The 17,886-nt window shown below is 41.7% G+C and overlaps 2 protein-coding genes across 2 annotated transcripts in view; both read left to right on the top strand.

Moving 5' to 3' along the window:
* The window catches only part of magi3a (membrane associated guanylate kinase, WW and PDZ domain containing 3a), a 120,311-nt gene extending 112,668 nt beyond the window's left edge, over nt 1-7,643 (top strand). The window contains 5 exon segments of the mRNA XM_056385677.1: nt 1,528-1,591; nt 1,807-1,944; nt 2,852-2,990; nt 4,261-5,184; nt 5,187-7,643. Coding sequence (XP_056241652.1) covers nt 1,528-1,591; nt 1,807-1,944; nt 2,852-2,990; nt 4,261-5,184; nt 5,187-5,269 — 1,348 coding nt within the window. The 3' untranslated portion in view covers nt 5,270-7,643.
* A 462-nt stretch (nt 7,644-8,105) lies between these two features.
* LOC130175285 (lysine-specific demethylase 9) lies at nt 8,106-17,666 on the top strand. Its single transcript, XM_056385679.1, has 7 exons — nt 8,106-8,696; nt 9,180-9,847; nt 11,487-11,624; nt 14,274-14,416; nt 14,612-14,779; nt 14,874-14,982; nt 15,108-17,666. Exons 1-7 carry the CDS (start codon nt 8,126-8,128, stop codon nt 15,642-15,644), a joined length of 2,334 nt encoding a protein of 777 aa, XP_056241654.1. The 5' UTR covers nt 8,106-8,125; the 3' UTR covers nt 15,645-17,666.
* The last annotated feature ends 220 nt before the right edge of the window (nt 17,667-17,886 follow it).

Below are 17,886 nucleotides of genomic sequence, written 5' to 3'. Positions count from 1 at the left end.
AGATTACCTGTGTCAGACTTTTTAATCCATTGCTTCAGCAGCAATTCTCTATCATCATTTCTCACCCTCACGCGCTTCTGTTTCGCTTCCCATCAGCATGTGTTCGTCTTCTCTTCATTTTGCCCTCTATCCATCCCTTGGCAAGAACCCTCCCTGCTCTCTGTCTAATCTCCAGCACATGCCTCCGGTCAGCCCAGACTACGAGCTGAGGCTGTCAGCTCGTCGGCATGAAGTGTGTAAACTCTTCTCCGTGCCAGCTAAGAAGGCGTAGACTCTTTAGTGTGTTAGCGCAGCTAAGTTCCCACAAAGGCATTGTAATGAGCTCTGCGAAGCATTAAAGTATGCCCCCGATATCTGCCACTGAACTGTAAAAGCAGCGCCGCTCTTTGAAGGATTTACATTGGTCTCTGTGCGTTGTATAATGATACCAACGGAAAGAGGCTCATGGCGCTGTAAGGAAGGCGTGGCAGCGCGTGGATCACACTGGACACAGCAGTGAGGGAAGAGAATGAGACTTACTCTCTATTCTCCGCTCTCTATCTCCACAGTATTGGAGCATCTCTAATTTTTCATGTGCTGTAGCTCACATACAGTATTGTCATATTAACATGATACACACTGTACAAGTTGGTGAAGGCATATCCAAGGGAGGACAGTGAGTGCATACATTTTTACGCACAGATTGTTTTATCAGATATTAGATCCCTCACCTTTAGGCCGGTCACAGACTTTGGATCAGTATTTTCTGATTGTTATATATTGACATTTATGATCAGGGGTGGACAGCAACGAGTTACATTTACTTGAAAACTGTACTCAAGTATATTTTTCCAGTATCTGTGCTTTACTTGATTATTATTTATTTGGAAACTTATGACTTTTACTCCTTGAAAGACAAATGTTGTGCTTTGGACTCCACTACATTTCTATGAAGTACTCTTACTTTGAAGAAGAGCTTTTAGTCTGTGAAATGAATTTTATTTTATTTTGAAAAATGTGATAAACCATACACTGGATTCGTCAGAGGAAAACTAATCACGGCCGACTCCTACACTGTCAGTCATGTTGTACTTACTGCTTGAACAGGTCAGTTTGAACTTGGCAGTGGCCCAACGACATTAGATAAAAATGAGGCAGAAGATTCTTCACCAGAGCACCACGGCCTTATCTTACGTCCATGCTTGAACTTAAAGAAATAAAGAAAACTTCCTTTCATTTTAAAGGTTTGCTGTGTTGACCATGACCAAACTTCATCACTGCTTGAAAAAAAAAAAAAAGAAATATGAAAGGACAACAGCTATTTTTTATAAAACATTTTGCTGTTTTTATTTTTATTTTCTTTAATTTTTTGTTTCCACACTTTTATATTCATTTATATGTTATCTGTGTGCTGACATTCAATTCTCATCTCAGGATAAGAGCTCTTGTGCCACATTGTATTAAAATGAGACTAAATATACCTGTGATCTACAATATGTGGGTCACATTTTAATGTGTATTTGGTCTTTTTTTCACGAATGGTGTCAGTGAGATCAGGAACTCTTTTCTACAAGGAGAGATGGGTACACTCATCACATCAGGTCCAAAGCAGGTAAAATCAAAGCTAAAATTACTCTCACTTATTTTAAATTAACAGTATGCAATGCTTGTAATTTACTAGTAAATTCTTAATCTTAGAACATTCTTTTTGAGGCCATGCAACAGTGATTTTTCAGGCTTGACTAGAACTTGGGACCTTTATCACATGCCCGTCAAGAAGAAGTGCACCAGTCTCAAAAATCTCATCCTCTTGTCTGTGAACTACAGGGCTGCTTTGTGGTGGAGCTGGAGCGCAGTCAGCGGGGCTTCGGCTTCAGTCTGAGGGGAGGGAAAGAGTATAACATGGGACTGTTCATCTTGCGACTGGCTGAGGATGGACCTGCTCTTAAAGATGGCAGGATACATGTGAGTTATTCTGCTAGTCTGTCTCTATCCTCAGAATAATCTGGGTAATACTACTTTAAAACCAAATTGATAAATATTACTCAGGAGTTTTCAGCGTCTAACACTGTGGACCTGCCCGCATCAGACAAAATCAAGACAATTGCACCCCCCCAAAACCCTCCTCCAAAAAGTCAATAATAATGAATTTTGTCGCTTCTGTTATTTTTTTTTTTCTTATTTCTATTTAGGGGATAATTAAAATGCTTTAATTTTTGGAACTGCAGATAATTCAGGAGCTTTGGGGGATGTAAACAGGAAGTATAATGTTGCCATTCAGTCAGTCAGCTGTTGGCCCATTTTTTTGCCTCTATTTGTTTCCATTTTTGCAAAGTGTCACCATTAAAAGTATGCCGAATTAGCCATTAGCAGCTCCTTGCAAAGCAGTCATGCATGCACTGACATCTAATACTGGATTACTTTTTACTGAAGAAAAACCTTAAGACTTGATGATTCTCAAGCAAGTTCTTATAATGCAGCGTCTTTTCCCTGTGATTTCTATGTGGATTTATGGACGTTTATTTGTGATGGACATCGCAAGATAGCGGTGTCCTCAGAAAAAAAATATGTGTATATCGTGTATTTGTGTTCAGATGTGACTGATTTATTTAACAACTTTGTGTTTTAAAACATTAAATTCTTGCGTGAGCTGCGTGTCACAGCCTGTGCTGCAGACTCCCAGCTGCTGACTGTGTTGATGAACAGGCAAAATCAGCGGGTCACTTAATGCACTCCACTATCTATGCCTCGTGTCTCTCCCTCCGCGTGCCTCATAGTTTGAAAACTGATTTTATTTAAAGGAACAGTAACTGAACTTACCCTTGTTTGGTAAATTCTGAAAGATTTCCTGCTCGTGATATCTGCATCACAGGTTGGAGATCAGATCGTGGAGATCAACGGCGAGGCCACCCAGGGAATCACACACACTCGGGCCATTGAGCTGATCCAAGCAGGGGGCAGTAAAGTTCATCTGCTGCTCCGACCTGGCCAGGGCCTGGTCCCGGATCACAGTGAGTGACTGCTGAGAACCTGCATGCATGTACACACGGTGTTGCCACCGCATACATAGATCTACGCAATAGCATATTAACCATACATATATAGAAGCTTTTGTATGGATATGCTTGATAGCAGGGTGCCGAGTTTCTTTATTCTCATGCATGTTGTTGCAAGCTTCTCTCTTGACCTTTCTCTCCTCTCATTCTCTCTCGATCTACCTCTTGTGCTCTTTATCTGCCTTGCTTTCTCTGTTTTCTGCACCAGCACGGCTGTCTGTTTCTACCTATTTATCTCTTCCTCCTATAGGTCTGAACTCTTCTTCCACCCTGTGCTTCTACATGAAACCAGAGCATCACTAAAGGCCTCACTGCTTTTCTTGGTCTGTCCCTAATAACCTTGGTAAACCTTATACTCCTACTTTTGCCTCTGACCTATCCTTTCGAAGTGATTCATCTCCCAGATTTCAAGTGTCGTTCTCTGTCCCTTACTTCATCCCCATGATCAATCTGAACTAGATCAGTTATTTGTGACTCAGTAAAAACCCAATGCATACTAAGTAGAATCTTCTCTGGAGGGCTGAACTAAAGCAGTGAGTCCTAGAAGAACAAACAGACCTGCAGGAGCGCTGGGAGGCTCCAGAGCCCCACAAGTTATTTTTTTACGGGTATTACCGAACCTGGGATGCCACTGAACACACACCTCATCCTGAATGAAGATGGCGACCCCGGAGAAAAGTCTTTAACTAGATATTGATCAGTGAGTGACAAGTGTTAAAAGGATCTGTGTGCATTCACTGGCATCAACCTTTCAATCCAAAAACCAAATTAGAATGAATTTCTACGAGTTGTTGCTCCTAGAAATCCAAAAACTCATTTCAGCACCACTAAGTCCATCACTCTTCTTTTTTTCTCTCTCTGGTTTTTCTGCTGCATATATCTGCTCTCAATCACAGCTGTGCAATTCTTATCAGCCCGGGGGAAAATTGAAACGTCAGTGCTGGGTGAACGCTAGCACCTTTTATTCATTGATGGCCATGTCACCAGCTGATGTATATCTCAAACAAGGCAAATATTTAGGGGGATATTACAAGGGGTTATTACAGAAAGCAAGCCAGGTGGCAAACATCTTTTTTTTCCACAATATCAGGATATTGTGCTTCTTTTGCATGAGGTGTAATTATCTTTCAATTTTGTTGAATGTAGAGTAGCTCATTTAAGGGATATTTTAGTTTCTGTCTTTCAGATACTTCGGTTTTCTTACCCTGCACTGCTTGCTCCTCAGGTTCAAAGGACAAAGTAACCATTCCAACCTCAAGCTTTCCCAGACTCTCTGTATCTGACGGGCAGTCATCTCCAGCCTCTCCATCCTCTGTCTCCCTCTCTACCTCGGAACTGTCCCCATCCTCACCCAAAATATCCGTCCCTGATGAGTTCTCCGGTGGGGACTCCAGGGCGGCTGGGTCCCCTGGCGGTGGGCAGGAGCACGGTAGGCAGGCTAACAGATCAAGAGGACAGCACCTCCCTCACCACAACCATAAGCGCACCACCAGCCCCAGCACCCAGGCCAGAAAAACAAGCAGGAGTGACTCCAAGTCGGCTAGTCCCAAAAGAGCCACCGATGGCTGGGCAGATCACGTAGAGCGCTCCCAGAGCCCTAGAAAAGCAGAGCGAGGCCACAGCGGATCCTTGGAAGATATGAGCAGGGAGAGAAAAATCCAAGGGCAGAGAGATCATAACTCCTCTAGCTCAAGGAAAGGTTCCAAGAGGGAACATGACCCTGCTGTGCCTTTGAAGCACCTGGAGGAGCCCCAGAGCCCCAGGCGTCCAGCTGGCCAACAGCCCAGCATTCCCTCTGGAGAAGGGAAGGACTGGAGGTACAAAGAGGAGGATGCCGCTTATTGGCAGGAGAGGGGGGCTGCAGAGAGTGGAGACAAAAGCTGGGGGACCAGTGAACGCCACAAGAAGGGCAAAAGGGCTGAGCAAGAGGCAGCGGCACAAAAATCCTATTCCCAAATGCACAGGGAGAGGGCGGGGTCAGATGTCGATAGCGGCACCCTGAGCCGAAGGGGCGGGCGCGAGAAGGGGGATAAAGAATATTGGGAGAGTAAGCACCATGGTCCAAGTGAAGAAGTGAATAGAAAGGATCCCAGAGGTTCAAGCAGTAGCATCCAGGACCCCAACTGCAACGGGACCACCACCAGCAAGAAGCTCCCATCACCCCCGGCCCATGGAAAGTTCCCAGCTCTTCCAAGATCCAGTCGCAAGTGGACACAACATACGCAGATATCTGATATCTTTCCAGGACACTCTACATTTATTAAGAGAAAGCTGAGCCTCTGACAGATGGACATTCAGAATGGAAGGATGGGTTTTTTTTTTTGTTTTTTTTTTAGCAATCTCGGACAAAGCAGATCACTGTGTAACCAGCAACATAGCTTGTCATTGCTTATGATTTTTTTTTTTTTCACCCAGTTTGCCTCGGTTAGTTTGCATCAAGCTGCTGATGCCTGATCTGACGTACATGCTTGTACCTACATGAGTATTTGTACTGTACTGATGATGTGTGTGTGTGTGTGTGTGTGTGTGTGTGTGTGTGTGTGTGTGTGTGTGTGTGTGTGTGTGTGTGTGTGTGTGTGTGTGTGTGTGTGTGTGTGTGTGACAGATGGGTTCTGACTGTGATTTTTAGACGTGACACTGAAGTCTTATTTTGTGCCAATCAGAGACTCCGGTTGTAACGAAGCTGCTCCGTATTGCACTCTATTGCGAGACTTATTTGTGGGTAATTGGATGAACTGCTCTCCGCGTCTACCCACCTCGATGAAGGATTCTGCTTTGTTTTGTCACTCTGAAGGTTTAAGGCATATGCATACCATCACTCAGCTTCTCTTCCCGGCAAGATGAGTCACTGTTGCTTTCACTGATGGATGTGTTGGGAAAAAAAGTGAGGCTGGTTAGTTTCTCTTAAAATTTGGCTGCAGAGGTGTGACAGAGTGTTTTCTAAGTCATTTCTGCACTGTTTTTTGTTTTTTTTGTTTTTTTTGGTTTGTTTTTTTTTTGAGAGCCCGACTAGATTTGTGAACTGTGTGTGTGTGTGTGTGCGTGTGCGTGTGTGCGTGTGTGTGTAACTCTGAAACACTCTGATCCCATTAGCTTATCAGAGGGTGGACAGAATACCCTGGAGCTTTATATGCATCAATCAGCAGACCAGATACTTGTGGATATAGTTCTAATGTTTGTTATATGTGTGTTAATAATAAAGCATAATGTAATTTATTGAAATTATATGTAAACAAAACTGTTAGTACACATATCCGTGCTGAGTCATTTCACTTTTGATGTGGACTTAAAGAGGTAGAAATAGAATGCATAGACACGCGGCACCATCTAAAACAGTGACACTATAAAAACGTTAGTCTATGCGTTCGATTTCTAAGTTTTCAAGCGGTCACATGAGCCTGATTCATAATGTTGTCTACTGTTAGCAGCTCTGTATTTTAGGTCCTCTGGCTATGTGTGTATGTATACAAGCTGACTGGTAGGCCTGTGTATTTTTCGGTATCGCTGTAGCATCGACTATACTTAATCTGAAACATGTATTTAACAAAATGATCACACATATATTGACACATAATTTTAGATGAATTAACAGAGCTTGATTGTAAGGAAGTGAGACCTCTGCCTTCAACTTACTGAAAACCTTAAGAGATGTTGTTTTGTTTTGTTTTTATCATCATAAATGTTGGCACAAAAACATTGTTGTTCCTCATTCTAACCTCCAAATCAATTTTTTTTTTAAATCTAATTTTGTTATTTAGTACATGACCCTTAATGTGAGAAAAAAATGGTGTGTATATTTTTTTGCTTAACTGTTAATTATTAACGACATCATGGCTCTCATTTTTCTATTATAAATAAAGCCAGACTTCAAAAGAAAGCAGTTAATTTCCCCACACACATAGGAATTGGTGGTTGCACATTCTGCATAGTGTGAAAATGGCTTGACTTGCCTCTTTGGGAGTTCTATTTGAAATTATACTATAAAGTTTCTCAAACTTAATTAAACAGGGATTTAAGTTCAACATGAAAAAAAAAAAAATATATATATATATATATATATATATATATATATATATATTTTGTAGGATCAGTTGTGCCCTGTTCTGAAGACAAAATGTGGTGTTGTTTCAGTGTTGCTACTGTGGAGTACAGAGACATCTAGTGGTTCATCCACTGCTCTTCACCACCTAGTCATTGATCGAACAGTACCCTCATCAGCCTGCCTGTTAAAGGATGTACAGAAGTAACACATGCATCTCTTGGTCTGTGAGACCATTTACTTACTAATTTATTGTCCACTTTATTGTTGAATGATGGGCTACTGTGTTATTTACTGTTCATGCCATTACCATGTATGATACTGTGGCCTTGCATTGCTCCAACATAGAAAAAAAAGTCTTAGTTTTGACATCATGGTAGTTGTAAATGTTTATAAATTGTACAGCACCTGTATAAATATTTGCCTTCATGCAGAAAAAAAATCCTCTGTAAATCGTTTCATTATTTTTTTAAGGGAACTGAGAGGAAATGATATAAAATGGGTGAAAAGAAATAATCTGGTCATGGCATTCTGTTCATGCACTGATAAATAAAGGTTTACTGAATAAACATGACTGTTATTTTATTTACTTGATTTGAGAAGCAAGGGTTATTGATAAAGTTTATCTTGCACTTATCTCCAGTCAATTATAGGCCAGTTCCTTCCGGCCTCATACAGTTTATATTGGTTTGCTGATAATATTACATTGCTGAACATTTTTGGTTTTAACAGTTTGTTTTTTGCCTTTGCCTAACATTTAGAAACGGTGAAGCACTGCCTCTCGTGGCCGTGATCAAACTGAACATGACGTCAGCGGAGCAGAAGTGAGTGCGTGCGGAGCCGCACGCATTCAGTACAGTAGAAACTCCAACTCCCGTGCAGCAGTGCAATATCAACAAACTACATGACCCACAGTTCCGTGCGTTACGCGTGCGCAACACAGCCGAATTCTTTTGGAACAAACTACAAATGAACGGCAAGAGGACTACAATTTGTCGGGGACCTGCGCGGTAGGAGTCCCGAGTCCTTTAAATGTACTGTACGTGCAAAGATGGCAGCTGAAGTCGACTTGCTGCGTGCGAAAGTAGAAGAAGAAAAGGTGAGAGGCAGTCTGGATCGATTCATCAAAGAGAAGAAAAAGAAGAAGAAAAGGGAGCTGTCGCCGTCCGCTGACAAACGGGAGAGGTCTGAGAAAGAAGCGAAGAAAGTGAAGCTCCATCACCACAACCACCAACACGCTGAGCGCCGGACCCACCAGCCGCATCAGCTGCAGCACAATCCTAAACCCCACAACTTCAGCGCGGATAAACATGTCCTACACAGCCATCACCAAGGCCACCACCATCACCACAATCACGGTCTCACCAACGGTTCAAAGAAGAACCTGCAGTCGGCTTTGCCTCCCCCTCCTCCGCCGCCGCGGAAGGTACCGGAGCAGCTGCAGAAGAAGCGAGCGGTGCCCTCCGAGCCACCTGCGCTCTTCACTTTCACGCCTCTCAAAGTGGTCAAGGCCAAGCCCCAGGATTTCAAAGAAAAGCACAGGGACAAAGACGTGAAACTGAAGCTCAAGAAGGAAAATACAGAGGCCAACGTGAAACACGGGGAACTGAAGAAAAAGAAGGGTGAGTTGTCTAATTTTGTATATGTAAAAATAAATATATATGTATATATTTTTTAGATACTCCCAAAGTAGTGTTTAAGGACCCACAACAGTCTTTGACAAGTTGCAAGAGGTTTAAAATTCATTCCTCTCACTAGGGTTTAGTACTGTAAGAGAATGTAAAATGTTTTTTGCTTACAGCAGATTTCCTCTGTTACTTTTACCTGTCATCTTACACCCTGTACAATAGTGACATTATAACCTTATACCTAAAAAGATAATATATATATATATATATTATATATATATATATTTAGGGTGCATGACAACATGTAAGTTTGGAAAGCATACCATCATGAATCACCATTGCTAATTTAACACATTATGCATCAGTTAGAATGTTCAGATGTATTGTTCAGCAGTGTCTAAGAGCAAAACATAGCACGCCTTCCACTCTCAGCATGTGCCCTGAGACTCTGACTTTTACCTATTCCTGTACTTGTAGAGCCAAGGCCTCACAATGAGAACATCAAGTCCCTGACACTTGAGGAATATCTCCTTAAGAAGAAAAAGAAGAAAAAGAAGCATCGCGAGGCTGAGCACAGTGCCAAGAAGGTCCGATACATGCACAACAAAGCAGTTCAGACTGTATGTGCAGGACTCGGAGCAGATCTTACTCTGCCCATTCGCCCTGATCCGTCTCTGCCTGGCACAACGAAGCACGAAAGCAGTCATCAGCCGAGCAGAGACACTGTAGACAACCACCAACCCTACCTCCACGCTCTCAAGCTGGGACACGTCCCCTTCCTCTCCCACCAAGATCACTACATCCGCAGCTCCTCACTCCAGACAGGCACCTGGTGCGGATGTCTCATGCATGAGGAAAGGCAAGCCAATGGTGGGGGGTCGGTCCTGCACGCCTATGCTGATGAGTTAGCTTGTCTCAGTCCGGCTGAGATGGAGTGCTTTGCCCAGGAGTTCCTGGAGCTGGCCTTTGCTGAGAAGCCTAGAGGCGCAGCCTCCTATGCCTTGGCGGTGGTGCACAGTGCGGCCGCCTACCTACCTGACTTCCTGGACTACTTTGCCTTCAACTTCCCCAACACACCAGTCAAAATGGAGATACTGGGCAAGAAAGATATTGAGACCACAACTATTGCCAACTTTCATTCTCAGGTACGTGAAATGGCAGGTGGTCCGCTAGACTTTGGCACACCTCAACAAATTGTTGAAACCAACTGCATGGATCATAACCCTTGGTGTCTTAGATATCAGTTCAAGCAGTTTTTTTAAATTTTTTTATTAGGGGTACATTTATTATTTACTCAATAATTGTTTTTTCTATAAAATGTCAGAAAATAGTAAAAAAATAAATAAATAACTGTCCAAAACCCACAGATTTAATTTACCATCAATAAATTCTAATAAAATCAGTATATACACACTTTAGAGGCTGGATTTTTGCTTAATGGCACAAAATTGTCAAAAAATAAACAGCAACAAATTAATTAGTTGTCAATAAACTAATTAATAAGTGGACAAACATTTAAACATTTTAACTCACTTTAAGTCTAAATCATAAAATATTGTAAAAATTCCAATAATTGTTCAATACGTTTGAGTGCAGTGGCATAGAATAGCATGCATTCACATAGCATTCATAGTGTATTAAACTTTATTGTGCCATCACTGCTCTTGTAGCCAGCTATAGTCAGACCTCATGTTGTAATGTGAGAAGCAAGGTGGATGCATAATGGATTTTTTTAGAAGAGGAACTCTAAACTTAAGGAATATGGATTTCGGTTGAAGAAAACCAAAAAAAAATATGAATTAGTAAATTAAATTCTTGAATAATAGCAAAGTGTGCTGTTCGTTTAGGACAGAAAATGACTGTAAGGTCCCATCTGTATATGCCCTGACTATATTGTAGAAAGGCACAGGAGGGCGAAGGCTCAGGCCAAACCGCAGTCATGAATGAGCGCTGGTACATGTTTAACTCCCAGTAGTTGATTCAGTCCAGAGAATAGTGTTGTTAAGTCTAAAAGCTGTGCTGGTGCCAAATTGTTCGGAGAGATATGTAATGGAGTCGCTTTTGTTCCATGACGACGGGGGGATTATAGCCTCTCTCACTGCCTGAGAAAGAGCGAGTCGGGACGTGTGTACAGTATGTTAGATCTGCAGAGGACTCGGGGAGCTCAGCGCTCCTCTGTTTGTGCAGGGAAATTAGATCTAGTTTGATCATTTTCACCACTGGAGAGTGCAGAGAATAAATTGATGCCTAGCAAAGATGATTGCACCAAAAGGCTTTGTTTTATCTCCTGCACTTTTCTGGGTCAGGACTTGAAACTGCAAACATATTCTCATTATGGCAGTGATCACATAAGAGGATGATAATGTTATGCAGATGAATGTAGCCTTAGATTCTTTTGCTGCAATGATTATAGTCTGGTATGTTTTCTATGCAGTTAACTACAATTTGGTAGCTGTGATTTAATTTGTTAAAAAAAAAAGAAAAACTTAATATAATGGTCCAAAACACACAGGCCGTGGGCTGTAGGTTGTAGGCTGTAGGCTGTATCCTACAATCACTCATAAGTATGTAAGGAATCCATCAGTGTGGCTGTGAATGAACTGTCCAAGTTTTTGAATATTGAGGTGAGAGGGATCCATTAGGCATGATGTGCTCCTGTAGCTTCTTCACAGCTATTAACCTGTGACATGAGAGCGCACATTGTACCTTTAGGCTTAAAGGACTGAGTATGAAGTATGAAACCGGGGGCCCACTGAATGACACAAGCTGTTTCTTCTGTCTTAGGTGAACCGTACTTACTGTTCAGGAACGTACCGGGCCGGACCCATGAGGCAAATCAGCTTGGTGGGAGCTGTGGATGAGGAGGTTGGAGACTATTTCCCAGAGTTCCTGGACATGCTGGAGGAATCACCCTTTCTCAAGGTCAAAGGAAGATTTATTTCTATGATTTTTTTTTATCAATATTCGAAGGGGTGTACTGGGGATAAGGTTTGTACTCTAGCAAGCTCACATACACGATTTTGCGTTTTCAGGCCTGATGAATCGTTGTGTACTGAACCATGCTGCTGCAATCACATCGGGAACAATTTGTTTCTTTTAAATATATATACATATATTTATTTCTGCACTGACTGCCACCTGATAGGAGCACTTAAACTCATTGTGCATCCATAACCTGTCCACTGTGCTTCAATCATCTTCTAGGCCCCCAGCCAGATTCACACTTAATATGCTGAATACAGTATGTTGCTCTCAGGAAGCTCATTAAGGAGTACAAGGACCGCGCTCCATGATAACTCCATTACTGATGCATTGTTATTGTTGTAGCATCTGTTCAGTCTGTTGTACTTTTGATAACAATAATGTTAACATTAACTGAATCACACTCACAGAATATTAGCCCCATATCTATGCGTGGCACGCCTCATCACATTGCCATCAACATCTGCAACTCATCTGCTTATGGTAATCGAAGAATTCGGCAGCCTCTCAGGTTAAGACTGCCTTTGTGCCCCTCAACAAAGCTGCCGAATCAGCTATTCTCTCTTCAGACGTCCAGATGCTCAAACAGTTCAAATATCTCGGTTTTGAAATATCCCCCCACCTTCAACCAGACTGTGAAATATAATTAAACAAGCAGGTACAACTATCTTCTCAAGGACATTAAAAGATGGTCGAACCTGCACATGTTTCTGCAAGCCCGTGCTTCAGAGTTAATTTTGCCAGTTCGGTGCTGTGAAGGAGGTTGTTCCACTTGTTTTCCTAAACCTCACTAACACTTCAAGAGTTCAGGCCATAACAACCTTCGCATTAGACATTAGACATTCTTTAGCTTCTATTATGACTGTTTGTGTCTAGATGGAGCCACTGCTATCATCCATAGCTAGGATACCCAGGGTCTTTATAGATAAGGGGCTACAAGGAAAAGCATAGATTTAAAAAATATTGTTTGTCAAAGATAAGCTAAGTAGGGGAAAGGACAAGACACATGTAATATTAAGTAGGTAAGAACATGTGACAATGCGGATTTTGGTGACCAATAGCATCTTCACACATTCCTGTTTATGATAAAGTTAAACCTTATATGGAGTAAGGTGCTGTAAAATGTTGCTACCATATGATACCTGGGATTATTATTATTATTATTGTTGTTATTATTATTATTATTATTATTATTATTATTATAATACCCATAGTCAGACAAGACATCTTGAGAAGTTGGTGTGGCACTACCATCATATTCTGATCATTGGTCGAAACTCAGAAATCTTAAATTTATTTGAAACAATAAACATCCCAGACTCAAATGGTCCACTGCTCGATGGAGGACCCTGGACGGGTCACTGGCAGTCTTAAATTTTAAATTATACTTTTCGTCCTTCTCGTTTAGACCTTTTGATTAATTGGTTTAACTCAAAGGTTGCAGTGTCCTGGCGTGCTTTAGAGGAGAAGTTAGTCTCCCCATGGAGACTCCAGGATATCATTTACACCAACCTTTCTGTCAAAAAGTGTCAGCTGCGGTTCAGCGCCATTATTACACGTGTCATTCAGACTTGGCACAAAGCCCAGAAATTATGCATCATTCAATGCTCAAGGCATTTCATCTCCCAATATTCAACAATAACCAACTACTCATAGGACGGAAGCCTATTAGTTTTTCCCAGTGGGGGACAAAAACGTGTTCACACCTCAGGAGATATTTACAATGACACTGGTCTCCCGACTCTTTCCAGGATCTGAAAGGCTGTTATGACCTCCCAGGCTCTTCTTCTTTCATTTACAACTCAGGGTTTATGGGTGCCATGGTATCAGCCATTAAACAACAACACCCATTTTACAAACTCTTCAGTGATAGATGAACTTCCAGGGGCTTTGTCTCTACTTTATACACTTGCTTACCTTAGTCCTCTCATAAGGACTTTCCCATAGATAGATTTCATAGAAAAGATGTCCCAGAATTGCGACCTGATTTTGATTGGGGGTCAGATCGGGCTAATGTTATCCTGGTCTCTTGTAATCGCAATCACCAACAAATCCACCTGAACTATGCTCACAGAATTTACCGTTGTCCCAGTAGGCTGCACTTGATGGGTCTCCTGGCTGACTCCCGATGTACCCTGTGTTTCCTGCGGGCATTTCTCAATACATTCTGCGAATGCCCCTCTGTTGCTTGTTTTTGGAACGGAGTCTCCTCTCACTTGTCAGATATATTCTCCTTGCCAGTATCTGTAACTGCTTTACCCCTGAATGATTTATCTCAGCTGCTGGCAGAAAAGACTTATTATTGCTGGCCATACTGGGGCCAAGAAATTGGTTGCTATGAGGTGGAAACACCCTGGCAATCTCTCGGTGAGCAACTGGAATTTCATGTTTTTTTGATGTGATTTACTTGGAGTTATCCACTGCAGATCGAGCCATCTTACCTGTTCATGTTCTGGTTCACAATCGAGGGCCCTGGGGAGAGGGAGTGAAGCCCATGCCCATAGGTTTCAGCGGTGTGAATTAGCTTGGACAACTTGAAGCTAAAACTCACATCTGTGTTTGTGAATGTCTCTGCATGTGTCACCACAGATGACCTTACCATGGGGAAGCCTCTCCAGTCTGAAGCTGGACTGTCGCTCTCAGAGTGATGATGGGCCCATCATGTGGGTGCGACCAGGAGAACAAATGGTACCTACTGCTGACATGCCCAAGTCTCCTTTCAAACGACGCAGGTACAACTCCATAGCTTCAAGGAAAATATATGAAATGAGATCCATATCAATAAGTCTGACTAATAATCGTCATTGAAATATAGAAAAAATCTTCTTAACTGTTGAGGCGTGCTTGTGGGGAGGCAATTTATGACTTAAAAAAAAAATCTTATTGTCCTTTCTCTATTCCCTGCCCCCTCATATCTTTTTGTCTAGGTCTATGAATGAGATAAAAAATCTGCACTACCTGCCGAGGGCCAGTGAACCCAGAGAGGTTCTGTTCGAGGACCGGACTAAGGCGCATGCTGACCATGTAGGTCAGAGTTTTGACTGGCAGAGCACTGCTGCTGTTGGGGTACTGAAGGCAGTGCAGTTTGGAGAATGGTGAGTAAATGATAGTACATGATGGTATGTGAGGTAGGAGAGGTAACTCTGTAAGCTTTATGCTTTTTTTTTTTTTTTTTGTTATCTCTTACAGGAATAACCGACCTCGGATAACCAAAGATGTAGTGTGTTTCGATGCTGGGGACTTCACTGAAGTTGTCCAGAGACTGCAGCTTGATCTGTATGAGCCCCCAGTGTCTCAGGTGAGAACTGGAATTTGAAATTAAATAGTATGTGTGCTAGGTTGCACCTTTTTATTCAATTATGATACTACTGGTAGCACATGCTGTAAAAATTTTAAACATGATCCCGCTGTGTATCTGTGCAGTGTGTCCAGTGGGTGGACGACGCCAAGCTCAACCAGCTGAGGAGGGAAGGCATCCGCTATGTCCGTGTCCAGCTCTGTGACGACGACATTTACTTCATCCCAAGAAACGTCATCCATCAGTTCAAGACAGTGTCTGCAGTCTGTAGCCTGGCCTGGCACATTCGTCTCAAACAGTACCATCCGGAAGAGAAGGTCAAGGAGGAGGAGCAGCAGCCCAATTATCTGAGCCCCACCACGGGCCGAGTCTCTTTTGCCTCCCCTGCCAGGCCTGATGCCACTTTAACCCCCTGTGCAAGACCACAGGGAGACAACATCCGAGGTGGAGTGGCCAAGACTGAAGAACCGGAGTTCCAAAGGCCAGCAACACCTCCCCAGGAGCCTCAGCCAGCCCCTCCACAGCCCACCAAATCTACTCACTTGCCCCCATCATACAAGGATACCCACTTTTCCTTGCCACCAGTCCACTCTGGCTGTACACCTTCAAAAGAGCTTACATTATCAAAAGCTTTTGGCCACGCTGCAGAGTTTCCTAAATGATCTTTCTCCCCCTCCACAACCTCTTTCTCTCTGTCCACTGTGGGAGAAGTGTATGTGAAGGAATTTTAGACTAAAACTGACAGCTGACTGTCAATCAGGAAGCCTTTCAACTTAAATTATTCTTCACACTTTTTTAAATCTTTAAATGTTGGTTAAAATGTCCCCTGTGTTTGTTTTTGTTTTTTTTTCACCCAAAGTATACTGTTTAGTCAGATATTTTTTATGTGGTCACACCTAACCTGGAACTCTCTACCGTCTCATTGAAAAGGTGTGTATCATGTAAAGAAGCTATCATTTTTAGACTGACAATATAAGTTGCAAGACACAAATTTTTAATTTATGGTCAAAGCTCAGCTGTTGTAATTTTGGCAGAATTATTTCATTGAAGAACTGCACGATGCTGATATTATACTGCTCTATTAGTTTCACTGAGAGAGGCATGTAGACTAACCATACCCAGAAGATACTGTGGCGTTGTCAGTGGAGCCAGGCCTTGGTTACGTGAATCAAAAGCACAGCACATACTGGAATTCATGGATTGGCCACAGCTGGTAAAGTAAAATCAAAACAATTAGTCTTTTATTTTGAAAGAAATTGAGGGAGAGACATTTTGCTTTATTTTGAAACTAAGTGACATACAATTATCTAATTATGCTGCAAGCACTTAAAACTTTTTTCTCAGCTTTATAAGTTGCAGTTACCGCAATTCTTTATTTAAATGCCATTTTATACAGTGCCGTTTTTCTTACTGTTGATACTGTTTTTGATATTTTATTTATTTTCTTAAGATTAAACTTAACATATGAACACAGGTTTATAACCAGTGAAGGAATATTTAAGATAATCTAATTATAGGAGCTCCTCTAAATGACAAAGGAATTACAGCTATTGATGTTAGTAATAATAGTCTGACTCTTTTCTTCAGGTGTGGAGTATGTCTTCAGAATTTGGTATGTAAATATTATTTTATGTTGTTATCACTGGGAATATGTGAATGCTGACGGTGCACTCATTCTTCATTTGATTAAAATCCATTCACACTTTTTGTTTTAACTGGTAATGTCACTATGAAGGCACTGTTGTGGAAGGCTACTGTGGTTGCATCCCATTTTCTGAGTGTAATTTTGTGGTATCAGATCAGTTGTTTTTCTTATAGGTCTAGAATTTTTTTACAGAATGAGGCATCCTACAAATTCTGCCCTAAAATACTTTAAAGGAGTACTTTAAAAGTTTTGCTATTGCTACATAGCTAGCGTTAGCATCAACAGTTGTTTACTTACAAGTTTTGCCAAGAGCCATTATTGCGTTTAAAAGACAAGAGGTTATAATATGTCCTCTGAGCAGCGCCGCTTCTTCAGGACAGCCTTGTCGCCACGGTGACTCACTATCAGAAAGTGACAAGATGGTTCGGCTGGACCGGGGTTAGCGTGCTAACTTCACTAGAAGAAAAGAAGTGATAGAAATAGAAGCGAAACAAGAGGATTGCTTTCCTCCACTGGAGACAGCTGTTGGTGAGAAAAGGAATGAAGATTGATGCTGAACTTGCAACATGTCGTCTAGACTGTTGCAAGTTCTGTAAACAGTTTTTAATGCTAATGTTAGCTATGAAGCAATAGCCAAAACTTAAAAATAGGCCCTTTAGAGTTGAATGAGGTCAACCGCGAACTGTAATTGAAATTTACAGTTCATCCGAACCTTCATTCTATAGTCTTCTTAAATTAGTGCTATTAAGGAAGTGATGATGTGATACTGCCTTTTCTCTACCACTGACCACGTTTTAGTGCCTTGTACTGTATAGGTTTAGCCTCATTTAAAACTGTGAGGTTCATTTGTTGGCGAGCAGGATGTGAACTGAGGCCTGGCCTAGCAGCCATAATGTATCTTGTTTTGTTTTTTTGTTTGTTTTTTGTTTAAAAAAAAAAAAATGTTGGTCACATGATGCTTTTTGATTTGAATTGTTGCATCGTAGTGTTACTGAAAATTATGCCTTTCATACATATTAAATCCTAGTCAGGAAGCAGAGTGGTTATTTTTCGTTTGTCAGTAATTTGGCTGTCATAGGTCTTGACTTCCTAAATCAGTGTAGAAATAAATTGACAGATACAGTGCTGTCACATGAGCCTTCTGTCATATTTGCTGTGATGCTCTGTGTTGTAGACTGATGATTCCTGTTGTTAATGTTTGTACTAAGACATTTTTAATAATTTTTCTCAGTTACCTGGGTGATAATTTACAGACAGTG

This window comes from Seriola aureovittata, chromosome 9, assembly GCF_021018895.1.
Source record: "Seriola aureovittata isolate HTS-2021-v1 ecotype China chromosome 9, ASM2101889v1, whole genome shotgun sequence".
Taxonomy (NCBI): Eukaryota; Metazoa; Chordata; class Actinopteri; order Carangiformes; family Carangidae; genus Seriola; species Seriola aureovittata.
Note: the sequence above shows the minus strand (reverse complement) of the source record. Positions and strands in the feature narration are given on the sequence as shown.

What these genes read in the sequence shown, in the direction of transcription:
- LOC130175285 (XM_056385679.1), top strand. Translation starts at nt 8,126, where the DNA reads ATGGCAGCTGAAGTCGACTTGCTGCGTGCGAAAGTAGAAGAAGAAAAG. An exon ending in TTGCCAACTTTCATTCTCAG is followed by an intron (nt 9,848 to 11,486) that starts GTACGTGAAATG and finishes CTTCTGTCTTAG; the next exon opens with GTGAACCGTACTTACTGTTC. An exon ending in GCAGTGCAGTTTGGAGAATG is followed by an intron (nt 14,780 to 14,873) that starts GTGAGTAAATGA and finishes TATCTCTTACAG; the next exon opens with GAATAACCGACCTCGGATAA.